Genomic DNA, 19,607 nt, shown 5'->3' with positions numbered 1-19,607 from the left:
ATCCGTCGCCAGGGCCTTTAAAACAAAACGAATGAATGAAGCGTTAGGGCGAGCGCGCGCGGGACAGCCCCCGCGAGGCTCCGCGGGCTGGGTCTAAATCCGGCCACCGGCCCGCTCGCTTCGCTCCAAAACTCGCCGGCGGTGCCCGATCGGTGCTCTTGGGTCTTCCCATTTCTCCTCTGAGTCCGCCAGGTCTCCGTCGATCCCGGGAGCGTCTTGCTCCCCACCATTATCCACCCCCGCCCCCGCCCCATATCGGTCCCCCTCTGCAGACCCCGGCGGTCGGGGGGGGGGTGGCGGTACCGGGGGGGTGTTGAGAGGGGGGAGAAATAGCTTTTAGAAACCCGATCTGTTGTTTGCGAAACACAATCGCTTTTTTTTTTTTTAAAGCGACAGGGTGTCTAGACGGCCACGTGACGAGGCCGGAGCCGGGCGCGCCACTGCGCAGTGGAACCAGCAGAGCTGAGGGCCCGGGGGGGGGGGCGGGGAGGAGGCGGCGGCGGCGGCTGGGGGGCGGGGGAGGGAAGGGGAGGAAGGGGGAGGGAAGGGGGCGGGGGCGGGAGGCCTTGCGGGAGGCGGCGAGCCCGGGGCACACTCGCTCGCCTGCTCGGCGCACGGAGGAGCCTGTCCCCGAGCCGCGCCAGCCGAGCCAGCCGGGCGCCGTGCTCCGTCCGCTCGCCGCGCCGGAGAGAGCTGCCCGAGACGAGAGCCAGCCCGCCGGCGCCGAGCTGCCGAACGCCCGGCCCAGAAGCCCCTGAGTGCGGCGCGGCGAGCCCCCGGCGGCGGCAGAAGGACCCGAGTGCCAGGAGAGGGCGGACGGGGGGACAAGGAGGCTCCCGGCCGCGACGAGGAGAGTCTCTCGGAGAAGGCGGCGTGAGGGACAACCGGGGCCTCCAGCCGCCGCAGCCGGGTCGGGGCGAGCAGCCTTTTACGGGGAGCCCGGGCGGCCAGCCGCAACCCGGGGAGGGGGCGCCGGCGGCCCCCGCGCTACAGAGCAGAGGGCGAGAGCGCGCCGCCCGCCAGGGGCCCGCCGCGGCCGCCGCGGCGCCCTCCCCCGCGCTGTCAGCCCCGCGGGGCGCAGCCGCCGCCGCCGCAGCATCTTCTGCCCCTGCACCCCCGCCAGCCCCAAGGAAGTCCCCGCCGACGACCGGGGCCCCCGGGAGCGCAAGAGGAAAGGCCAGAGACTCCCCTAAACCACCCAGATGCGAAGGATTGAAGCAGCCTAGCCAAAGCTTTCTGTGGATTAAAAATATATATATATATATAGGATTTTTTTTTCCTTGGCAGAAGAAAAGGAGAGGAAGACCAGCGGGGCTCTGCAAGGGAAAAAGGGGGATGTAACTCGTGGATACGTTTTTTTTCCACCCCTCAAACGTCTCGTTCTACTTTGTAAACATTTTTCTTTTTTTAAACCCCAGCTCCAGCCGGGGTGCGAGGAGGTGGTGTTTTTCATTTGGGGCTTTGCATGTTTGGTTCTTAGATTTTGAGAGAGCCTCCTTATTTCGCCAGACATCTCATGTGGGGTGAAGTCCACTCAGCCCCCTCCCCCGAGTCTTCGTGTGCACGGAATTCAAGGAGATCCGGTTACTAAGGATATAGAGGAAAAAAATAAATCGCGTGCCTGCTTTTTTTTTTTTAATTGCCTGCTTCTCCCCACCCCCAAATTAAGTTGCTTAGCAAGGGGGGAAAGAGGCTTTTTCCTCCCTCCAGCAGCCCTGCCGAACGCCTTTCGTTTTTTGCCGCCGCGGATCTTCCATGTAGGCAGCCGAGGCTGGCGATCCCGACACTCGGGAGCCGCTGCGGGGGGGCCTCTTTTTGGGGAGGCGCCGACCCGGGTAGCCTTCGCCGCCCCCAGGGAAGCGGCGGCCGCGTTCCTCCGGGGTGCGCCGGGGCCCGAGAGCGGCGCACGGCGCGGGCCGCGCGGGGTGGGGCAGCCGGAGCGCAGGCCCCCGAGCCCCGGCGGGCGCCCCCGGGCCCCCGCGCGCGCTCCGGCCTCCGGGAGACTGGCGCATGCCACGGAGCGCCCCTCGGGCCGCCGCCGCTCCTGCCAGGGCCCCTGCTGCTGCTGCTGTCGCCTGCGCCTGCTGCCCCAACTCGGCGCCCGACTTCTTCATGGTGTGCGGAGGTCATGTTCGCTCCTTAGCCGGCCAACGACTTTTCTCCTCGCCTCCTCGCCCCGCATGTTCAGGACCAAACGATCTGCGCTCGTCCGGCGTCTCTGGAGGAGCCGTGCGCCCGGCGGCGAGGACGAGGAGGAGGGCGCGGGGGGAGGCGGAGGAGGAGGCGAGCTGCGGGGAGAAGGGGCGACGGACGGCCGGGCGCATGGGGCCGGCGGCGGCGGCGGCGCAGGCAGGGCTGTCTGCTGCCTGGGCAAGGCGGTGCGAGGTGCCAAAGGTCACCACCATCCCCACCCCCCAGCCGCGGGCGCCGGCGCGGCCGGGGGTGGCGAGGCGGATCTGAAAGCGCTCACGCACTCGGTGCTCAAGAAACTGAAGGAACGGCAGCTGGAGCTGCTGCTCCAGGCCGTAGAGTCCCGCGGCGGTACGCGCACCGCGTGCCTCTTGCTGCCCGGCCGCTTGGACTGCAGACTGGGCCTGGGGGCGCCCGCTGGCTCGCAGCCGGCGCAGCCGCCCTCCACCTACTCGCTCCCCCTCCTGCTGTGCAAAGTGTTCAGGTGGCCGGATCTCAGGCATTCCTCGGAAGTCAAGAGGCTGTGTTGCTGTGAATCTTACGGGAAGATCAACCCCGAGCTGGTGTGCTGCAACCCCCATCACCTTAGCCGACTCTGCGAACTAGGTAAGAAGTTGATCCGCGCCCACCAGCCCGTGACCCCCGCCCTCCACGCGCCCCCTCTCCCCGGAACTCAGAGGGGGGAAGAAAAGCCCGATTGGGCTGTGGGTTAGTGCAGCCACCTCGCCGGAGGGGTGTGTGTGCATTTCCTCCTGGGAGGAGATTTGGGGGACCAAGGTGGAGAGGGGACCCGGGGAAACTGGAAAGGCATTCCCTCGGGGTTCCCTTCCAGTTTCTCTCCTCGGTGGCCCCGAGGGGGGGGCCTGGGCCCAACTCATTCATGCCCACATTCTGCAGACATGGGGTTATTTCCGGATCAGCCAAGGGGGTGCAGAGAGAAGTGTAGGGGGGTCACGCCTCCCCCGCACGGAGAACAGCGTTGAGGTGTGTGGCCGACTTGGATTCGGTCCAAGCCCGCCAAGGAAGGCTCGGAGAAGCGGTAGTAAAGGCTAGAGAGGAAGGCTACCCTTTAGGAAGGGAGGGAGAGCGTCACGTCGGGCGCAAGGGGCCAGGAGCCTGCCTTGGCCGGCGCAGCTTTGGGTTTTGAGGCAGAGAGAGCAGAATAGGAGGCTGGATACCTGCTCCCAACTCGGCCAGTCCGGGGTAAGAGAGAACCGGCAGTCAGGGGAAGTTGGGTGCCCCCTACTTTCTTCCAGCGCAGGAGAGAGAGCACTGTAACCGACCGTCGGATGGTTTGCCCCCAGACTCCTTACTGAGCTGGGCCCTGGGCTCCTCAGTTGAGACCCCACCGTCCTTCTGGTTTATGCTCCCAGCGTTCTCCATTGCATCCCTTTTCTCTGCCTCTTTGTGCGGGGGCGGGGTGCGCCTGGGGCTCCCACCGATCCAAGTTCCCTAGCGCCCTTGGGGTCCACCTTCCGGGGGAGCTGGGCAAGGGGGAAGCCCGTGTTCCCCGCGCGGGTGCGGGGCGCAGCAGCGGTGGCAGAGATAAACTGCGCCCCGGGGGGACGGGTCGGGGCGGGAGCCGGGGACCATAGGGACGGAGGGAGCAGAGTCTGAAGTTCTGGGACGCGAAGAGGGGGCTTCGTCGCCCCCCGCCATGTGAACTGCGACGTGCGGCGGCCCCGGCCGAGCGGCGGCCGAACCGGCGGTTTGCAGCCGGGCCGGCCGAGCGCGGCGGCGGCGGCCGCAGACGTGGAGGAGCGCCGCGCCGAGGCTGGCGCCAGGCGGCCTCTTTTGTTTATCTGACAGCTAAATATCAAGGCAATCACCGCCTCGCGGCCCTGCCTCCAACCCCCACAGCTAAGACAAACAGTTGGGCTAAAAGAATGCCTCTGTTATCATAAGTTTCTATCTCTCTCTCTCAGGGCTCGGCCTTTATTTTCTCTTTCTTTTTTAATTCCAGAGTCTCCCCCTCCTCCTTACTCCAGATACCCGATGGATTTTCTCAAACCAACTGGTGAGTAGCTGATTTTAAAAATATCCTTCCTGTCTTAGGTTAGAAATGGAGGCTGTAGAACGCGGATTTGTGTGTCTAGGCAGCGGCTTGGGGAGACGCTGGACTTGCCCTGAGGTGGTTATAGGTTTCCTCTGTTGGCAGTTTGGTGGATTTTTTTTTTCTTTTTCTTTTTTTGTTGTGACTGGAGCTGGAGGTAATGTGTGTGTGTGTGTGTGTATACATATATATCTTTCTTTTTGCAAAGATGTTTCTTAGGTATGCTTTCCATTTTGTTTCTTTTTTTCTTGTATTTGCACTCCATAACCCAAGCTGGCTCAACTCAACACGTGGACTCTGGTCCATGCAGAAGTGTCTAGGGAGCCAAATGGGACAGGGTGATGGGAAACGTGGGAGACTCTGTGAGTGCCAGAAGTATCAGTGGGGAGATTGGAGAGCCCGATGGAAGGGAAGACTGTGTTTAGAAAAGTGCAGAGATGACCTCAGTTTGGGGCAGGAGAATAGAAAATTTAAGGAGTAAGGGCAACAGCCCCCTCCCCCCTCCTAGTTTTCTCAGAATTCCTGGTGGGGGCCATAAAAGTGTTTAGCATAGTTCTGCCTGCCTGTCGCTTTGTCACTGGATGGCATTCAGCCAGGGCAGAAGCCCCACTTGAGGCTGGCACCAGCCCTGTTGCGTTTGTCTGCATTCAACTTCTGGCTGGCAGTGCAGGGGAGGAGGGGGGAGGGAGCGCAAAGCTGGGAGACAGCTCTGATGGGCCCTTGTTTCCTGGAGCCCCTTCTTACAGTGGGGAGGTTCCTGTGCCTGCACATCTGAGTTGTAACTGTAGTCTCTGTCGGTGCCTGAGAAATGCAGTGCTTGTGACAGTGTTATTTTGCCAGGGTTCTGGGAGAAGGAGAAATCAAGAGTTGGGCCCCATTTCCCTCTTGGAATTCTACAGGTCCTTCCGCCTCATGAGTTTTGGCTGTTGGGCCTTTCCCCCCACTAATTAAAAGTTTTGCTGGGGCGTTGTCCTAAATTAAATACTTTAATGAATGGTGTAAGCGAAGCCCATGGTCTCCAGCCAGCCCTCCCTGACTCCACACCCCCTTTGTTGGAAGGCGTTGCTGCTTGCCTGGTCCCTGTCTAGTAAGTGGCCTGCGAAGCATAGGATATTTTGCTTTCGATTTACAAAACACCAGATAAATGGTCATTAATGAGGAGATAAACCAGCTCTGTATTTGTAACAAACCTTAACTGAGATTACCAAGCTCTGTTTTCTCCAAGAATGTAACTTGACTGGGTTTTTGGCATCAAGGCTCAAGAATTCTTTTATGAGCTTAGTTCTCCAAGGGGCCCTCTCTCTCCTGCTTTTTGTTTTTCCTTCTGTAGTCTTCAAATGTGGAGGTTTTCCTTAAAAGAGAGCGAGAGAGGCCAATCATCTTGGCCCCAGGGTTAAAGACGACTGGGGAAATGTTCCGAGAGAAACTTCCTAAAACCATAGGAAAGAAGGCCCACGTTCTGTTCGGTTTCCTGCAGAGATAGTGGGACAGCTCTGTCCACCGGATTCAAGCAGTCACCATTCAAGCAGCCACCGTCTCAGGCCAGGACCTCATTTTCAGCTAGTAGAGTGATATATTTATTCATTAGCAAGTGTTGACACTAGGTAGCGAAATGTGTGTAAACAGAGAAGCCACAAAGACAGGAATGCGCCATTTCCAAGGGGGAGAAAAGTTCTCCGGATCAGCCAATAGGAAGTGATTAACCTGCCAATCGGAAACTCAAACTGCTGGTTACTCACCCAAAACGTTTGTGTAAAACAAAACAACAACAGAAAAAACAAACAAAAGTAGCACCCCCCCCCAAACCCAGCAAACCCTGAAATTTAAAAAAAAAAGTAATGAAAAGTACCATCCTGCTGTAAGGACATGAGGGTGCTAATAGGTGAAGCCCCCGTGGGAATCTCCTGACACCCTGGAGAACAGCCAGGGCTGGTTTTGCTGGCTGCTGTGGCCAGGGGCACTGAGGTCAGATACACAGATGAGATGCTGCCCCAGGTTTCTCTTTGCCTTGTACGTTGCGGAGAGTATTTGGCTGGGGAATTTAGATGAGCTGCTCACACTGTAAAGTTTCCAAGTCCAGGTTGAATTTTTGGTCTTGGGTTACTAGGTGAGAACCAGCCATAAGGTTTACAATGGAACGTTAATTAAAATCTTAACCAGTTGCACAACTAAGGGAATCTCTTCTGCAAAGTCTCCAGCATGGGCAGAGGCGGTGGGGAGGGGCTGGGGCCTGGTCTCCCTGCGGCCTTTGGAGGAACTGGTGGTGGTGGTTTAGTCATTAAGTCCTGTCAACTCTTGGCGATCCCGTGGACCGTAGCCCGCCAGGCTCCTCTGTCCATGGGATTTCTCAGGCAAGCATACTGGAGTGGGTTGCCAGTTCCTTCTCCAGGGGATCTTCCTGACCCAGGGATTGAACCCGGGTCTCCTGCATTGCAGGTGAACTCTTTACGGAGTGAGCCACCAGGGAAGCCTTTGGAGGAATGCCAGGGCTACAAGTTGGGAGTTCCATTTTGCTATGGTCCAAGCTGTTCCACTGCGGTCTTTGGGATGGCCTGGCTTTGGTAGACCTGAGTGCTAGGTGGTTCGAAGTCAGCAGGATCTTCTGGGAAGGGGTGGTCGCCATGGCTGAAAGAAAGAGCAAGTGTCTGTGACATGAGGCTTTCAGAAGTCATGGTACCTCTCCACCGTTATCACACCACGGGTGAGAGCAGGCTATTAGAATGAGATCCCAGTTTATGGAGTGGGGATGCTGTGTGGGTTCCGCTCCTGTTTCCTCTGTATGTGAAGGTCTGAACTATTTGAAGAATGTCTTGGGGTGGGAGGGGAGGGTGATGTTGCTGGGTATATGCTCCCTACTTGGGCCTGGGACCCAGGTGACCAGTCCCTCTTGGCAGATCAGGCCTCCAGGCCTGTTTTTAAATCCAGATGAAGAAAGCAATTAGATGATGCATTTATTCACTCATTTATTGGTTCATTCATTCATTCAGTCATTCTACAGGCCTGATGATGTGCCTACCTAAAATGCATTGATGATTCCAATGCACTGATTTGTCCTTCTGTAACCAGGGCTGTGGGTTGGGGCAGAGCTTAGGGTATAGTGGTGGTGGGGGGAACTCCTCTGTGCCAGATGGTACTTAGGAAGCTCAGAACTAAGTTGACAAGACTGGCTGTCGGGAAACCATTTTTTGAGAAAAGAAGGGTCCCCAGCTTTGTCACCTTGTATCCCTTGGGGAAGCTCGTTCCTTGGCTGCTCCCAGGCATGCATCTTTAAGAGCTCTCTTGCTGCTGGGAGAGGGAAATGAGTCTCCCACAGAACCCAGCACTTCTGGGGAGCAGGTGACACAGCAGAAGCTGACACCCTGACTTGGAAGAGCTATCTCAGTGAAGCTTTTTTCTGTGGGTGAGAGACGGAGGTGTGGCCTCTTGGCCCTTTACTAGCCTGGCAGGACCTAGATGATGCTGAAGACTGTCTCAGCCCGACTACCTGCAGGGAAGAGAGTGAGGCCTGCTGGGGAGGGGAGGGCTGAACCCTTGGGTAGGGCCCAGCTCACCGGGTGGCCCCTTGGGCTACTCAGTGACACCTCAGTTTACCTGGGTGCATGTCAAACAGGTATACCTTGCTCCTTCACAGAGGTGGTAGGGAGACCTAATTAATGTTTGTAAATCCCTCCTGAGATCAAAGGTGCTGCACAAAGGGCAGAGCACCATTTCATAGAAACGCTTGTGGTTGCCGGTGTGGAGCTGGCTTACCTTTGATCTGAGACCAGCTGACAGCCCTGATCGCGGTCCCAGCTCTACCCTGAGATGCCAGGCCCTTCCTTTGAAACACACCTTGCCCCTGGGATTCAGCCAGCCAGAGCTGCGGGCAGTGGGGGCTGGCCGTGGAGAAGTCATCATGTTTAAATGTGGGGGTGTCTTCCGTTTTGGGGGGAGCCTGTCTCTCCATCAGGGTGAAGGCCATCGGAATCGTTTGGAAAGTGCAGGGTCTACACTCTTTAACCAGCAACTCCATTTCCTGCCTGCCCCTATTGTTTTCCATTTGATTAAGTGTATCCTGTAACACTGTATATTCCTGTTAGGAATTAAAACTTTACCCTGATGCAATGAGATTACCCACATGGTCTTTTCTGTCTCCCCTGCCTGATGCTGCCACTCCTCGGCCCACCCTTCCCCTGTTGAGAAGAATTCTTGGAAAGTTGCTCTTCCAACCTGAGAGAGAATGCAAGAGTGGGACTAGAGAGAGAACCTGAGACTTGGGGTGGGGTGGGGGCAGGCCCAGCCCCATCCCCTTTTTATCCAGGGAATGGAGACAGCTGCTAGGTCCCTAGAGAGCTCCGTGGCTACTTGCCTCTGGGCTCCTCTTTCCCTTGGCTTCCTATTTGCCGTCTTGGCTAAGCGGTTCCAGTGGGAAACTGGTAATGCACACTCCATGGACATCCTGCTAGTGACCTGGAGGGTCTGGGATTTGCACCATCTGACCCGGTGTGACTGCTTTGGAGCCAGGACGCTCCTTTCCTGAGCTGCCTTTCTCTGTGGATATCCTAAGTTTGGCATTGGCAGTGATGCCCAATACACTTATGGGGTCTTGTGTGTTTTTGTTTCATGGGACTAATTAGTTGTGGTTCGTAGCCATTATTTTTTGTTTTAATTGCTTGGAGGGAGGTTGTGGAGTCTTGTCTATTTCTCAGCTGGAATTGTCATTATCCTCATTAACATTTAGGTCACTATGCTGAGCACCTGAGGGTGACAAAGACATGGAAGAGAAGGTTATAGTCTAGTTCAGGCAGACAGGATCTGAAGGTAAAAGATCAGGAAAGACAGCAGAAGGCAACTCCGTAAGTGCTGGGTGCCAGAAAGATTTTTATAGGGATGGAGGGCAGGGAGCCTTGCAGGTCTGGGGTTGCCCGGGAAGGTTTCCACACATGGGAAGTTTTTGGATTAGGTCTAGAAGGAGCTGGGAGCCTTGCTGAGAATGTTCTCTGTTCTCTTGACTTGAGGGGGCTTCACCCAGGTGTGTACATGAATAAGATTCTTTGAGTTGTACTTGAGATTTTCTTGCTTACTCTACCTCTGTTAGGAAGGGAAACGCAGTCCCTTCAGCCCAACACCCATTTCTTCTTAAAGAACTGGGAAGTCTGTCTGTAAACAGGTGAGAGTGGTGGCGAGGGCCACTGGATCCAAGCAAAGAGGCCATGCCCTTGATCTTGCCCCGAGAAAGGTTGCTGGGAGAGAACCCGACCTCCTTTGTTTGACCTTGGGAACTACCTGGTTTCTTCAATGGGGCACTTGCAATAAAAGAATAAATTCCAGCCAGTCTGTGATCGAGTCTGACTTGACAAATGATTAACTGGCTGCCCGGAGCCCAGACGGGTGACAAGGTGCTGTGGTCTGTCTCATGATGGGTAGCAAAGCCTGAGCAGCGCATTAATAATCAGCATCGCGGCTGAGAGTCAGCCGTTTGGAATGTGTGGTTTCTCTTTAATGCTGCTTAGAATGTGCTTAAAAATTAATCTTGGTGTACTTATTTATTTATTTGTGTATTTATTTCTCTCTCCTTCTCAAATCCACAGCAGACTGTCCAGATGCTGTGCCTTCCTCCGCTGAAACAGGGGGAACGAATTATCTGGCCCCTGGGGGGCTTTCAGGTGAGATGCTTTTCTCTTATTTTCCCGGGGATTCCAAGGCCTCCTGAAATGACCGGAGATTTTGGAGGACCGGAGGTGGCCTTCTGCCACCCCAGCTGGTCTGGAGTTAATCCACGCTTTTATGTGCATTAAGCTGGACATATCTGCGCTGACTCCCGTCGCCCTTCAGCTCGAGGTTCTGGGCCCGCTCCATAGATGTGGAAATGGGGGCCGCCTGGGTGTGGGCTGTGTTTCTTGGTTGTTGTTAAGCGGCTCCCAGCTGGAGGGGCTTCCAGTTGGTGACTCTGGTGTTCTTGGTTCTTGGGTTTAAGCTCTTCTCTTGCTCTCTCAGTGCATCAGGTGCCTTGAAGGGAAGGGATCCATCTTTTGGAAACTTGTAGAAGACAAATCCCGGGTGTAGGATGGAAGTTTAGAGAAACGACCTCGGGGCTTCTCTGCACGTCCTGCCTCCTGGTCGAGCTTCCGGCTGGAGTCTACAGTGTGTGTTGGATGGATGAATGGGTCACTGCAGACAGTAGGCGCTGACACCGTGAGCCGGCAGGGAAGGTGTCCCTAAGGGCCCATGGGTGTGAGTGAGGGGCCTGGAATTTGTCCCGGCTGGAGGGTTATGGAATTGGGTGAGGGGCACCCGAGCATCATTGTCCCTGAGAGAAGAGAGTGATAGACTTGGAGATGCTCATTAGCAATGTAAGTGGGAGACATTTCCATTTTGCTCTAAAGCTGTCCTGTTTCCACCTGCTTTTCCCACCCCAGTATGCATGCCATCACAGGATTTTCTAACAGCTAGCTAAAACAAGAGGGAAAGTAACCTGGGAGAGAAAAGAGAAGATCCAGGAGAGTTCTGGGCATTTGCCTTTGGGACATTCGTGTAGGTAGGATCGTGGCAGCTCAGATGGAAGCTGTAAAACACTTCCTGAGAGGGGACTTCTAACTGGTCAAGTATCGCTCAGGCTCGGTTCCTCCCAGCCAGTTCCCGCTGCAGGAATTGATCTTGCTGAGAATGTCTTTAGGGAGACCCTTGTTTGTTTTGATTTCAGCGCAGTATATACTCTGGCTGTTATCTGAGACAGATAACAGACAGGGTATTGTTTACTCAAAGCTCCTAATGAGAACTGAGCAGGAAAAAAGAGGAACCCAGAGAGGGCAGGGGACTAGGGGCATGAGGATGAGCGTGGACCATGGCTGTGGAGGAGGGAAGAACATACAGGGATGTGTGAGCTGTGTCTCTTCTGCTTTCTAAGGCTGAGAGGGTTCCGGAAAGAAAGAAGGCCAAAGAGGAGGAAAGGGTCTAGGTGAAATCGTGCACTCAGGATGTTGTTAGACGGTTTCATTTTTTAAATCCTGAATGTGCAGGAGGAGTCCCAGCCCCTCCGAACCACATGAAATAAGCAAGGGAAGTGGTAGCTTTTGAAAGGGGGCTTTTCAGAAGGTTTGTCTTCTTGATAACATCTTGTCTGTCTCCTCTGCTGGAGGAAGTGACACCAGCCCGGGCCACCAGCCTCCTTTCCCTGCCCCAGAGCCAAACTGTCACAGTGTAGCCCCTTCTGAGATGGGTGGGCTTCTGACAGTTTCTCTAGTCCTAGAAAGAAACTGGGGGTAAAGTAATGATGTACCCCCCAGCCCCCACCCCCCATAGTAACTGCAGCCATTTCGATGAATGAGGAGCTGCTAGGAAGGAGCGCTTGTCTCTGAAGGGCTAGCATGGTTCAAGCGAACTGCAAAAAGAAAAAAAAGTGATGGGGGGGGCTCCACATGAAAGAGCATTTGTTTTGAATTTTAGCTCTTGATTTACTAATTCCCAAGGCTTCAAAGTTTGAGCTCTTTCTTCTTTCCGTTCAGAGTTGGAGCGGTTTATTAATAATGTGCTGTGGGGGGAAATTGAAGAAACTGTTTCTTGGGTTGTTGCCAGTGGTTTGTGGGTATCTGGAGGGGAGGCGATGGGCGCTGAGAAAACCCAGGGCTCCCACCTCTGCAGTGAAAATGCCGCCCCCCGCAAAAGATGATTGTAATGGCCCAGGTCCAAGGTGGAGGGTTTTGCAAGTGGAGAATGCCCAAACCTCCTCCTTTCCAAGAAGTTGATCTTTCCATGGGGGGTGGTAGGGATGGGGGTGGCCAGGATGAGGCCAGTTGAGGCGGGTGCCTTGGCTGAATGAGGCAGGGCTGGGTCGGGGAAGAAAGAAGGCTGGAGGGGGCGTGCCTGCTGTGCTGAGGGCCAGGCCAAGTGGGCATCAAGGTGGGGAGCAGGGAAAGCGCCCACACGCCCCTGCCCCACCTCCCCCTGGAAATCACCTCTCTGAGTGTCTCTTTCACAGGCCCCCGTGAGCTGTTTTCCTTCCTGTCCTGCCCTGGCTGAGAGCGGGCTTAATGAATGGGGCTCAGTTTAGGGTGGGAGGAAGGTCGGCAGCGGGAGCCAGGCCTTGATTCTCTTGGCAGGGGAAGAAGGGAAAGAAAAAACAGTGGTGTGAAAACGTGGTGCCTCTGAGGTGGGGGTGGGGGTGTGCTCAAAGGCACGCCCCTCCTGAGATGCCGGGGTGACTCCAAGGCTGGCCCTTCCCTTTCCTGCGAGGAAGGGGAGTGGGCGGGCAGGAGCGCTGGGAGCGGGCCCGCTGGCTGCAGGTTGGAATTCCAGCCGCGCAGTGCGGGGCTGGCCGGTGAGACACAGGCCCGGGCCTCTGGGACTCGGTGAAACAGACCCCACCCCTGCAAATTTCCTCAGTCTGGGAAAACGGCACACATTTTTAGAAGACTGTGACTCGGTTCCAGGAGATTGTACTTTCATTTCTGACAGCCGGCTCTTCGAGACAGATGGATTGGATTGCTCGGTGCCTGGTGTGTGTGTGTGTGTGTGTGTGTGTGTGTGTGTGTGTGTGTGTGTGTGTGTGTGTGTGTGTGTGTGTGTGTGTGTGTGTGTGTGTGTGTGTGTGTGTGTGTGTGCGCGTGTGCATGTGCATGCATGCACGCGTGTGTGCGGGCTGCAGACGTACAGATAGACGATCCCGTGCACACACACATGAGCGGGCAGATGCCCGTGGGCAGGCTAGGGGTAGACCTGGGTCCCTGTCACATGGGCGTCAGTGAACGACAGACAGCTTCTCCTTGAGGATGTGTGCTTAGGGCCCAGGGAGTGTTTATGGACTGGTTCTGAATCGTGATCATAGGTGTGGTAGTTCTTGAAAGACGTGTAGAACAAACCCTGTTGTTGGCATGCATCCTGGACCAGGTGTCCCCACCTTGGAGAGGTCTGACATCGATGGGAAGCTTCTGGGTTCAGCTTGGTGGTGGAAATGGAAAGGATTTACTTGCAGAGCTTTCTCTGTATCACTGGTAATTGAAAGCATGCGTTTGAAACTGTCATCTTTGCAGCCTCCATCTGCAGTTTGGGGAGGGGCAGGGGAGCTTTCATTCAGCTTGTCTGCTGTCCTGATTTAGGGCGGGGAGGTAGGGGTGTTGAAGGAGTACCACCTCACTTGTGAGTTCTAGGTTGTTCAGCTGCAGACCCTTCACATATTGATGTCTGAAGCTGGTTGGGCCTCCCTGGTGAGGGGCAGGGATTGGAGGCCAGCATCGTTCATCGTCATTTAAACTTCAAAATGGGGCTTTCCTGATGGCACTCGTGGTAAAAGAACCCACCTGCCAATGCAAGAGGCATAAGAGATGCTGGTTTGATCCCTGGAGGAGGAAATGGTAACCCACTCCAGTATTCTTGCTTGGAGAATCCCATGGACAGAGAAGCCTGGGAGGCTAGAGCCCATGGGGTGACAGAGAGTCAGACATGACTGAAACAACTTAGCAAGCAAGCAAAACTTCAAAAAAGGTGCCACTTTCGAGGAGGGCATCCCTGATAGCTCAGTTGGTAAAGAATCTGCCTGCAATGCAGAAAACTCCTGGTTCGATTCCTGGGTCGGGAAGATCCACTGGAGAAGGGATAGGCTACCCACTCCAGTATTCTTGGGCTTCCCTTGTGGCTCAGCTGGTAAAGAATCTGCCTGCAATGTGGGAGACCTGGGTTAGATCCCTGGGTTGGGAAGATTCCCCTGGAGAAGGGAAAGGCTGCCCACTCCAGTATTCTGGCCTGGAGAATTCCAGGGACTGTATAGTCCATGGGGTTGCAAAGAGTAGGACACGACTGAGCAACTTTGACTTGGAGGAGGGAGGTGGGAGGCAGTGGAGACTTAGTATGGATGTGTCTGGCGGAGAGGGCTGAGCGAGCCCTCTCTTGCCTGTGCAAAACCATGCTCATTGGAGACACGATTCTACCAGCCCAGGGGAGGCCTGCTCCTTTGCCAAGGTCTTCAGATCCATGTATCGCTTCTAGTTCTGGGTGATGGGAGTGCCTTTAGGCCAGCATCCATTCCAGGAACGGTTCTTTCCTCTTCTTTGATGCCTGCTGGCCTCTGTGAGAGCCTCAGAGGAGAGTCTTCAAGAACACCTGTATAATATGAAAATGTAGTCCTGGCTCAGTCCACCATCAACTTGGGCCCAAACTAAGTAGCTTAGGCAAGAGTGTTCCATCTTGTTTTTAAGGAATGTTATTCAGCTGCGTTTGTTGTCTGGTTGGGAACAGTGGTGGCAAACTGGGAATTTGGCCTGGGTGCCTGTGTGTGTGTGTTTTAGTGTCTCCTTCCTGTGCCTGGGAACAGGCAGCTTGTGGTTTCGCTGGTGTCTCTAATGCCATAGGGAGTGGGGTGGGGGTGGGTTGAGTTCATCCAAGTGGCCAAGAGCATGGGCTTTGGGGTTGTCAGACGGAGCAGCCCGTGTGACCATGAGCAGGCCCCTTATCTACCCTCCCTTTCCTTCACGCCACTGTGAGGAGTGACAGTCAGGATCTCTGGGGACCCACATGTCCCCTAGTGCCAACCTGATGACTCAGGCCCAGGCCAGCTCACCTGGTGCACACCCAGTGAAGACCAGTCACAGACAGCAGCTCAGGCTCTTGGCCTCTTCTGCAAGGCTTGAGGTCATGCACTCAACCCTGGAGAAGGGCTCACTGTTAAACTCCCTTTGTCCTGGAAAGAATGAGGCAGTCAGGCAGGAGTTAAATACAGGGTGACAGCATTTAAAGCCTCTGGAGCAAATTGGGGCTGCCCTGCCGGCCAGACTAGATGGGCTGCTGCCTCATGCATCCTGTCACCACCGAGACAGAACCTGGCCAGCCCTGGAGGGGGAGGGGGTCAGGTGAGGGCCAGGTTCCGGTGTATGTCTTGGCCACAGTCTGAGACACTAACCACCTCTCCCCAGGTAGGCTTTGCCTTAGCAGAGCCCAGCTGTCGGCCTCTGGACCTGAAGAAATGTCAAAGGATTCATGATCCAGTTTGGCTCCCTGGGCTTCTTCCTTGCTTCTATTACTGTCCCGCGACGCTGCTCCTGCATACAGTGCTCGCATTGACACTCCCTTCACAACCGGTGTCTTAACCCAGTGGGAGAAAAAAAGGCACAGGCAGGGGTCTCCAGACCTGCCTGCACGTTAGGACCCTTGGGATCTTTCACATCACAGTCTGCTGGCACAATCCCAGCATCAAGTGTTTTTTGAGGCTTTCCGGGTGATTTCAAGGTGCAGACAAGTTGGGGAGCTTCTGATGTAGGGGGTAAAAGGATCTCTGTTCCCATGGGGAGTATCTCTGGTGGCTTCTCTTGGTGGCTGTACACAGATTCTGTCTGTGCACCTATGGTGAAGAATTCAAGTGTCTTGCTTGTTGAGTCTCTTCTCAGCTAAGACATTTGCTCGGTTGTAGGGAGTTTCCCTGGTGGCTTAGCGGTACAGGATCTGCCTGCCAATGCAGGAGACGTAGGCTCAGTCTCTGGGTCGGGAAGAAACCCTGGAGAAGGAAATGGCAACCACTCTAGTATTCTTGCCTGGAAAATCCCATGGACAGAGGAGTCTGGCGGGCTACAGTCCATGGGGTCACAAAGAGTCGGTTCTGATTTAGCAACTAAACAACCACAAGAAATTTGACAAGATGTATTTTAACTCTGCCCCTTCCTCCTGTTGGCTTTGCTGTAGTGAAGGACATTGTAAAAGTGACCCTGAGACAGGGTTTCCTTTCAGGATGATGAAGGTGTTCTGGAACTCGGTAGCGATGTTGCTCAGCTCTGTGAGTGCTGTCAGTGTCGTTAATGGTAAATGTTATGTGATGTGTATCTTGCCACAATCTTAAAAAATAGTGACCTGTGGTAGCTTTTAAACACATGCAGGTATTTACATAGTGCCTAAGAAACACTGGCTCTGGAGTATAAAACACTGGGAGCTACTGGAGGTAGACACTTATTTTCAAAGCATCTCTGAGATCTCACAGGGTGGGGGTGCGGGGTGCAGGGAGTAGGGGAGATTGATCAAGGGCCTGTCTCTGTGATTTTTCAACCTTTCCTTTTCCATGCTGGTGGCAGAAAGGAGAGACAGGAAAGTTCCCTGTGGCTCATTTTCCACGGCTGACCTTTCAGCAGGGGAAGTAAGTCCCCTTCTTCCCTCTCTGCCCCAGACACTCTTTTCCTCTGGGCAGGGGTCTGGTAAGCAGCCCTGCAGGGGCTATCTCCAAAAGCCTGGGGTCCTCCTGACCCCGCCGGACAATCTGGACCCCTCCTCTGGGCCTGCTGCCTGAGCCTCTGGTCCATGTGGCCTTCGCCGAGGCCATAGGGCTGCAGAGGAGGCTAGTGAGTCGCGGGAGCCCTGCCTTTGCAGGAGCCCTGTGAAGGGATACTGTACAGTGTGAGCACTGGGAGGTCACCACTGGCCCAAGCATCTCTCTCGCTCAGTACTGAATGGCTGGCCCAGTCTGGCTGTGTGCCTACTGTCACAGACAGGCTTCCTCTCCGGGCTATTTTCAGAGGGAAGATATTATTAACTGCTGAGGCACAGTTCTCAATTTAGTGGCTAACACACCAAGAAAGCAACAGTCCCTCGGTGGCGGCCACTCCACCTAAACATGTTGGCTCATTGCAGGGTGCTGCCCCCAGCCCCCTTCCGCTTCTCCCCGTGGGGGTCTGTACCCCCTAGCCCACTTTCTGGGGCAGCTGGGACTGTAGATTCAGCAGCTGCCATAGAGAGAACGAGGCTTTTTCTTAAAGCTGACTCAGAGGTGTAGTCAGTGATCATGGTTTATATTTTAACATGGGGAGATCTTTGCGACTGGGATGGGGCACTGCACGGAAATACGAACTTTCTATGGAGTTTAGGGCAGTTGTTTAAACCAGGGTGATAACTTTCACCTTGGAAGTGAACAGGAAATATTGGGACAAGACAGGAAATTGCATCATTCCTTTTATGAGAAGAACTCCAGAAAAAAGTGGTTCATGAAAGGTAGTGGCTGCGAGGAGGCCAGCCGGGTTCTGTTTTGTTTTGTTTCTTTCCTAGCCCCTTCTTCCCTTCCACTCTCCAGAGAACTTTTAGGCCATTTTCATTTAAGAAAGAGGCTGTTTGAGAACTTTATGTTATTTTTATTATTTAAAAAAAAAAAGTTTTTTTACCAAAAGGGTCACCTTCAGTTGAAATGTTAACTGCAGCCTTATTTCCCGGTTTACTAAAGAATCTTTCATGACTTTTTCAGCTTCCTTCCCCAAGTGGTAAGGCTGAGCAGCTCTTGGCTGGAAGTGAATTTTGGTTTGGCTGCACAGTCTTCTTCGATGCTGAGCCCCACCCTGTGTCATTAGCTCAGTTTTAACTTGAAAGAAAACACACACACACACACACACAAACATATTTTGGGGGGCAGGGGGTTAGGTAGGAATCTACTGATGCCCATAGCCTTTTCACCCCAGCGTGGGCTTCCCTTGACCACAGTGCCTGACACCTGGAAGGCTGGGGCTGTCTTTTTTTACAAGCTCTGAGCCTCCTTTTGCTCAGGGAGTCCCTTAGCTTCCTGAGTGTCTAGTTCTGGGGTTCTGGTGAGGAGAGGTGGCAGACGACAGTTCCCCTGGTGCAGCTGTGCCCGGGAGCTGTGCTTTGCCCTGGGGCATGGGGTATCGTGGCCCTCAGTCACTCCGTAGCTTCCCCCAGAAAGAGGGCTTGTGCAGCCCTGCAGTGGAGAAGGTGGGGTTGTGCCGGGTGTGAAAACAGTTGTCATTTTACTCATCTCTAGGTTTCTAAGCCCCGTCTTTGACAGTCATTGTTCTCTGACGGGGGCGGGACATGGGACAGGGCCCTGACACAGGCTGCCAAGGAGCCATCTTTAGGATGGAGACCAGGAAGAAAGAGGTTTGTGTATGGCTGGCTTGCTCCTTTTCCCCCAGCTTTTTTTTTTTTCCTTAGTGGGCTTTGTTTTGTTTTCATAACGCAACAAGGGCCCTGGGGGTGTGTAAAAGCATTGTAGAACACTTGGTAAGGGTAGCTTGTCCAGACCGAGCAGGACGCCAAGGCAGAAGGCTGTGGGCAGGTGGTGAGCCCACAGAGGTTGCCTGGCTGGCGCCTGGCTTGGAAGCACCTCGCGAGATCAGCCACAGCTGGCCAGGAAGGGGCTGAGGACAGGGGCTCTCTTCCTGCCTACACAGGGAGCCTGGGGCCAGGCCTCAGCCTTTCTGGCTGACCCCTGCCTGGAAGGTACCCTCCCAAATAGGTGGGTTCACATGGGCCGCCTCCTGCCAGTTGTAAGCTGGGGTGGTGGGAGGGGGTGGTCGGTAGGGGACCAACTGCTTTGGGAGAAGTCAGCGTGTTTCTGTGGTCCAATCACTTAGCAGTGATTTACTGAGCACCTACTGTGTGCCAGGCTCTGCCGGGCACAGAGGATGTAGTTCTTGGACTCTCTGCAGAGGGTAATGGTCTGTCTGAAGGTGTTAGGGGGTCAGTGAGGTGGAGGGTCCTTGAAACAGAATTTGGCAGCTTCCGAGCTGTGGGGTGACGTGTTCTAAGACACGGCCGAGGTGCAGGGGCGGGCCTGGGGCTGTGCTTTGGTTGTGTAGTCTGTTGAGAGCCGAGATAAAGCAAAGCTTGTTGATAAACAGAGGGTCTGTCTCCCCTGTTCCTGTGTCTGTTCCTGCTCCCCACTCGTCTTGTTGATGGTGAGATAACAGCCGTAATAGCAGGAGGTAGGATTGTAGTCCAGGCTCTGGCCTTACCTGGGAGCACAGCTGAGCACGCAGTGGGGGCAGGGGACATCTGCAACGGTAGCATTTATGTCTTTACAGCCAGCCACAGGGGAGGTGGAACATTTCCAAAGCCCGGGAGTTGGACTTTTCTAACTCTGGTGGGCTTGATTCTCATGAAGACCATCTGGGGATGCAACACTTGGTTTTTAATTTAAAATCTGATGGTCAAGTCCATTTTTGAGTTCCCAGATGGTTTGAGACGCTCTGGCCCGCCTCTGGGTGGGTTTCTCCGAGGTAGTCTAACACCTAGTTACCAAGGGGTTTCATGTTCGCATGCATCCTGCCCTGGCTGTTCCCCTGAGGCCGACTGATGGCTTCTTGGGAGTTCACTGGTTTCATTCATTCTTTCTTGCTCCTGTGTCAAGTTGGAAGAGCTGTTTTGGCCTGGGGTTTGATCCTGGACAGTAAGAGAAGGGTGGATTTCAACTCCAGTTTCCCTCTTGCAAAATGGGGAGTTTCTATCTTTTAGACTCAGATCACCAAGCCTGGACTGGTGGCTCTCGTGTTTACTCATTTCTGTGTTGCTTTTTTTACTTTTTAACTTGGGGTTAACGCGAACAAAAAAGGACTAAGCCCAGAAAGGACTGTGCTGTCAGTAAACTTGCCTTTCTGCCTTTGCCACCTGGAGTTTAAATCTCCATCAC

General features: G+C 54.6%; 1 protein-coding gene across 3 annotated transcripts in view; it reads left to right on the top strand.

Moving 5' to 3' along the window:
* The first annotated feature begins 614 nt into the window (after positions 1–614).
* Positions 615–19,607, top strand: part of SMAD7 (SMAD family member 7) — a 30,100-nt gene continuing 11,107 nt past the window's right edge. The window contains exons 1-3 of one of the 3 annotated variants that reach the window (XM_081561577.1): positions 615–2,796; positions 4,154–4,207; positions 9,814–9,888. In XM_081561577.1, the coding sequence (XP_081417703.1) occupies positions 2,181–2,796; positions 4,154–4,207; positions 9,814–9,888 (745 nt within the window). In that variant the 5' untranslated portion in view covers positions 615–2,180. The remainder of the gene's footprint in view (positions 2,797–4,153; positions 4,208–9,813; positions 9,889–19,607) is intronic. The other 2 variants (XR_014074382.1, XM_081561576.1) reach the window with 2 other exon arrangements.

Source organism: Giraffa tippelskirchi, chromosome 14, assembly GCF_054371585.1.
Source record: "Giraffa tippelskirchi isolate mGirTip1 chromosome 14, T2T-mGirTip1v1.2.pri, whole genome shotgun sequence".
Lineage (NCBI taxonomy): Eukaryota > Metazoa > Chordata > Mammalia > Artiodactyla > Giraffidae > Giraffa > Giraffa tippelskirchi.
The sequence above is the reverse complement of the archived record's forward strand: the minus strand, read 5'-3'. Positions and strand labels throughout refer to the sequence as shown.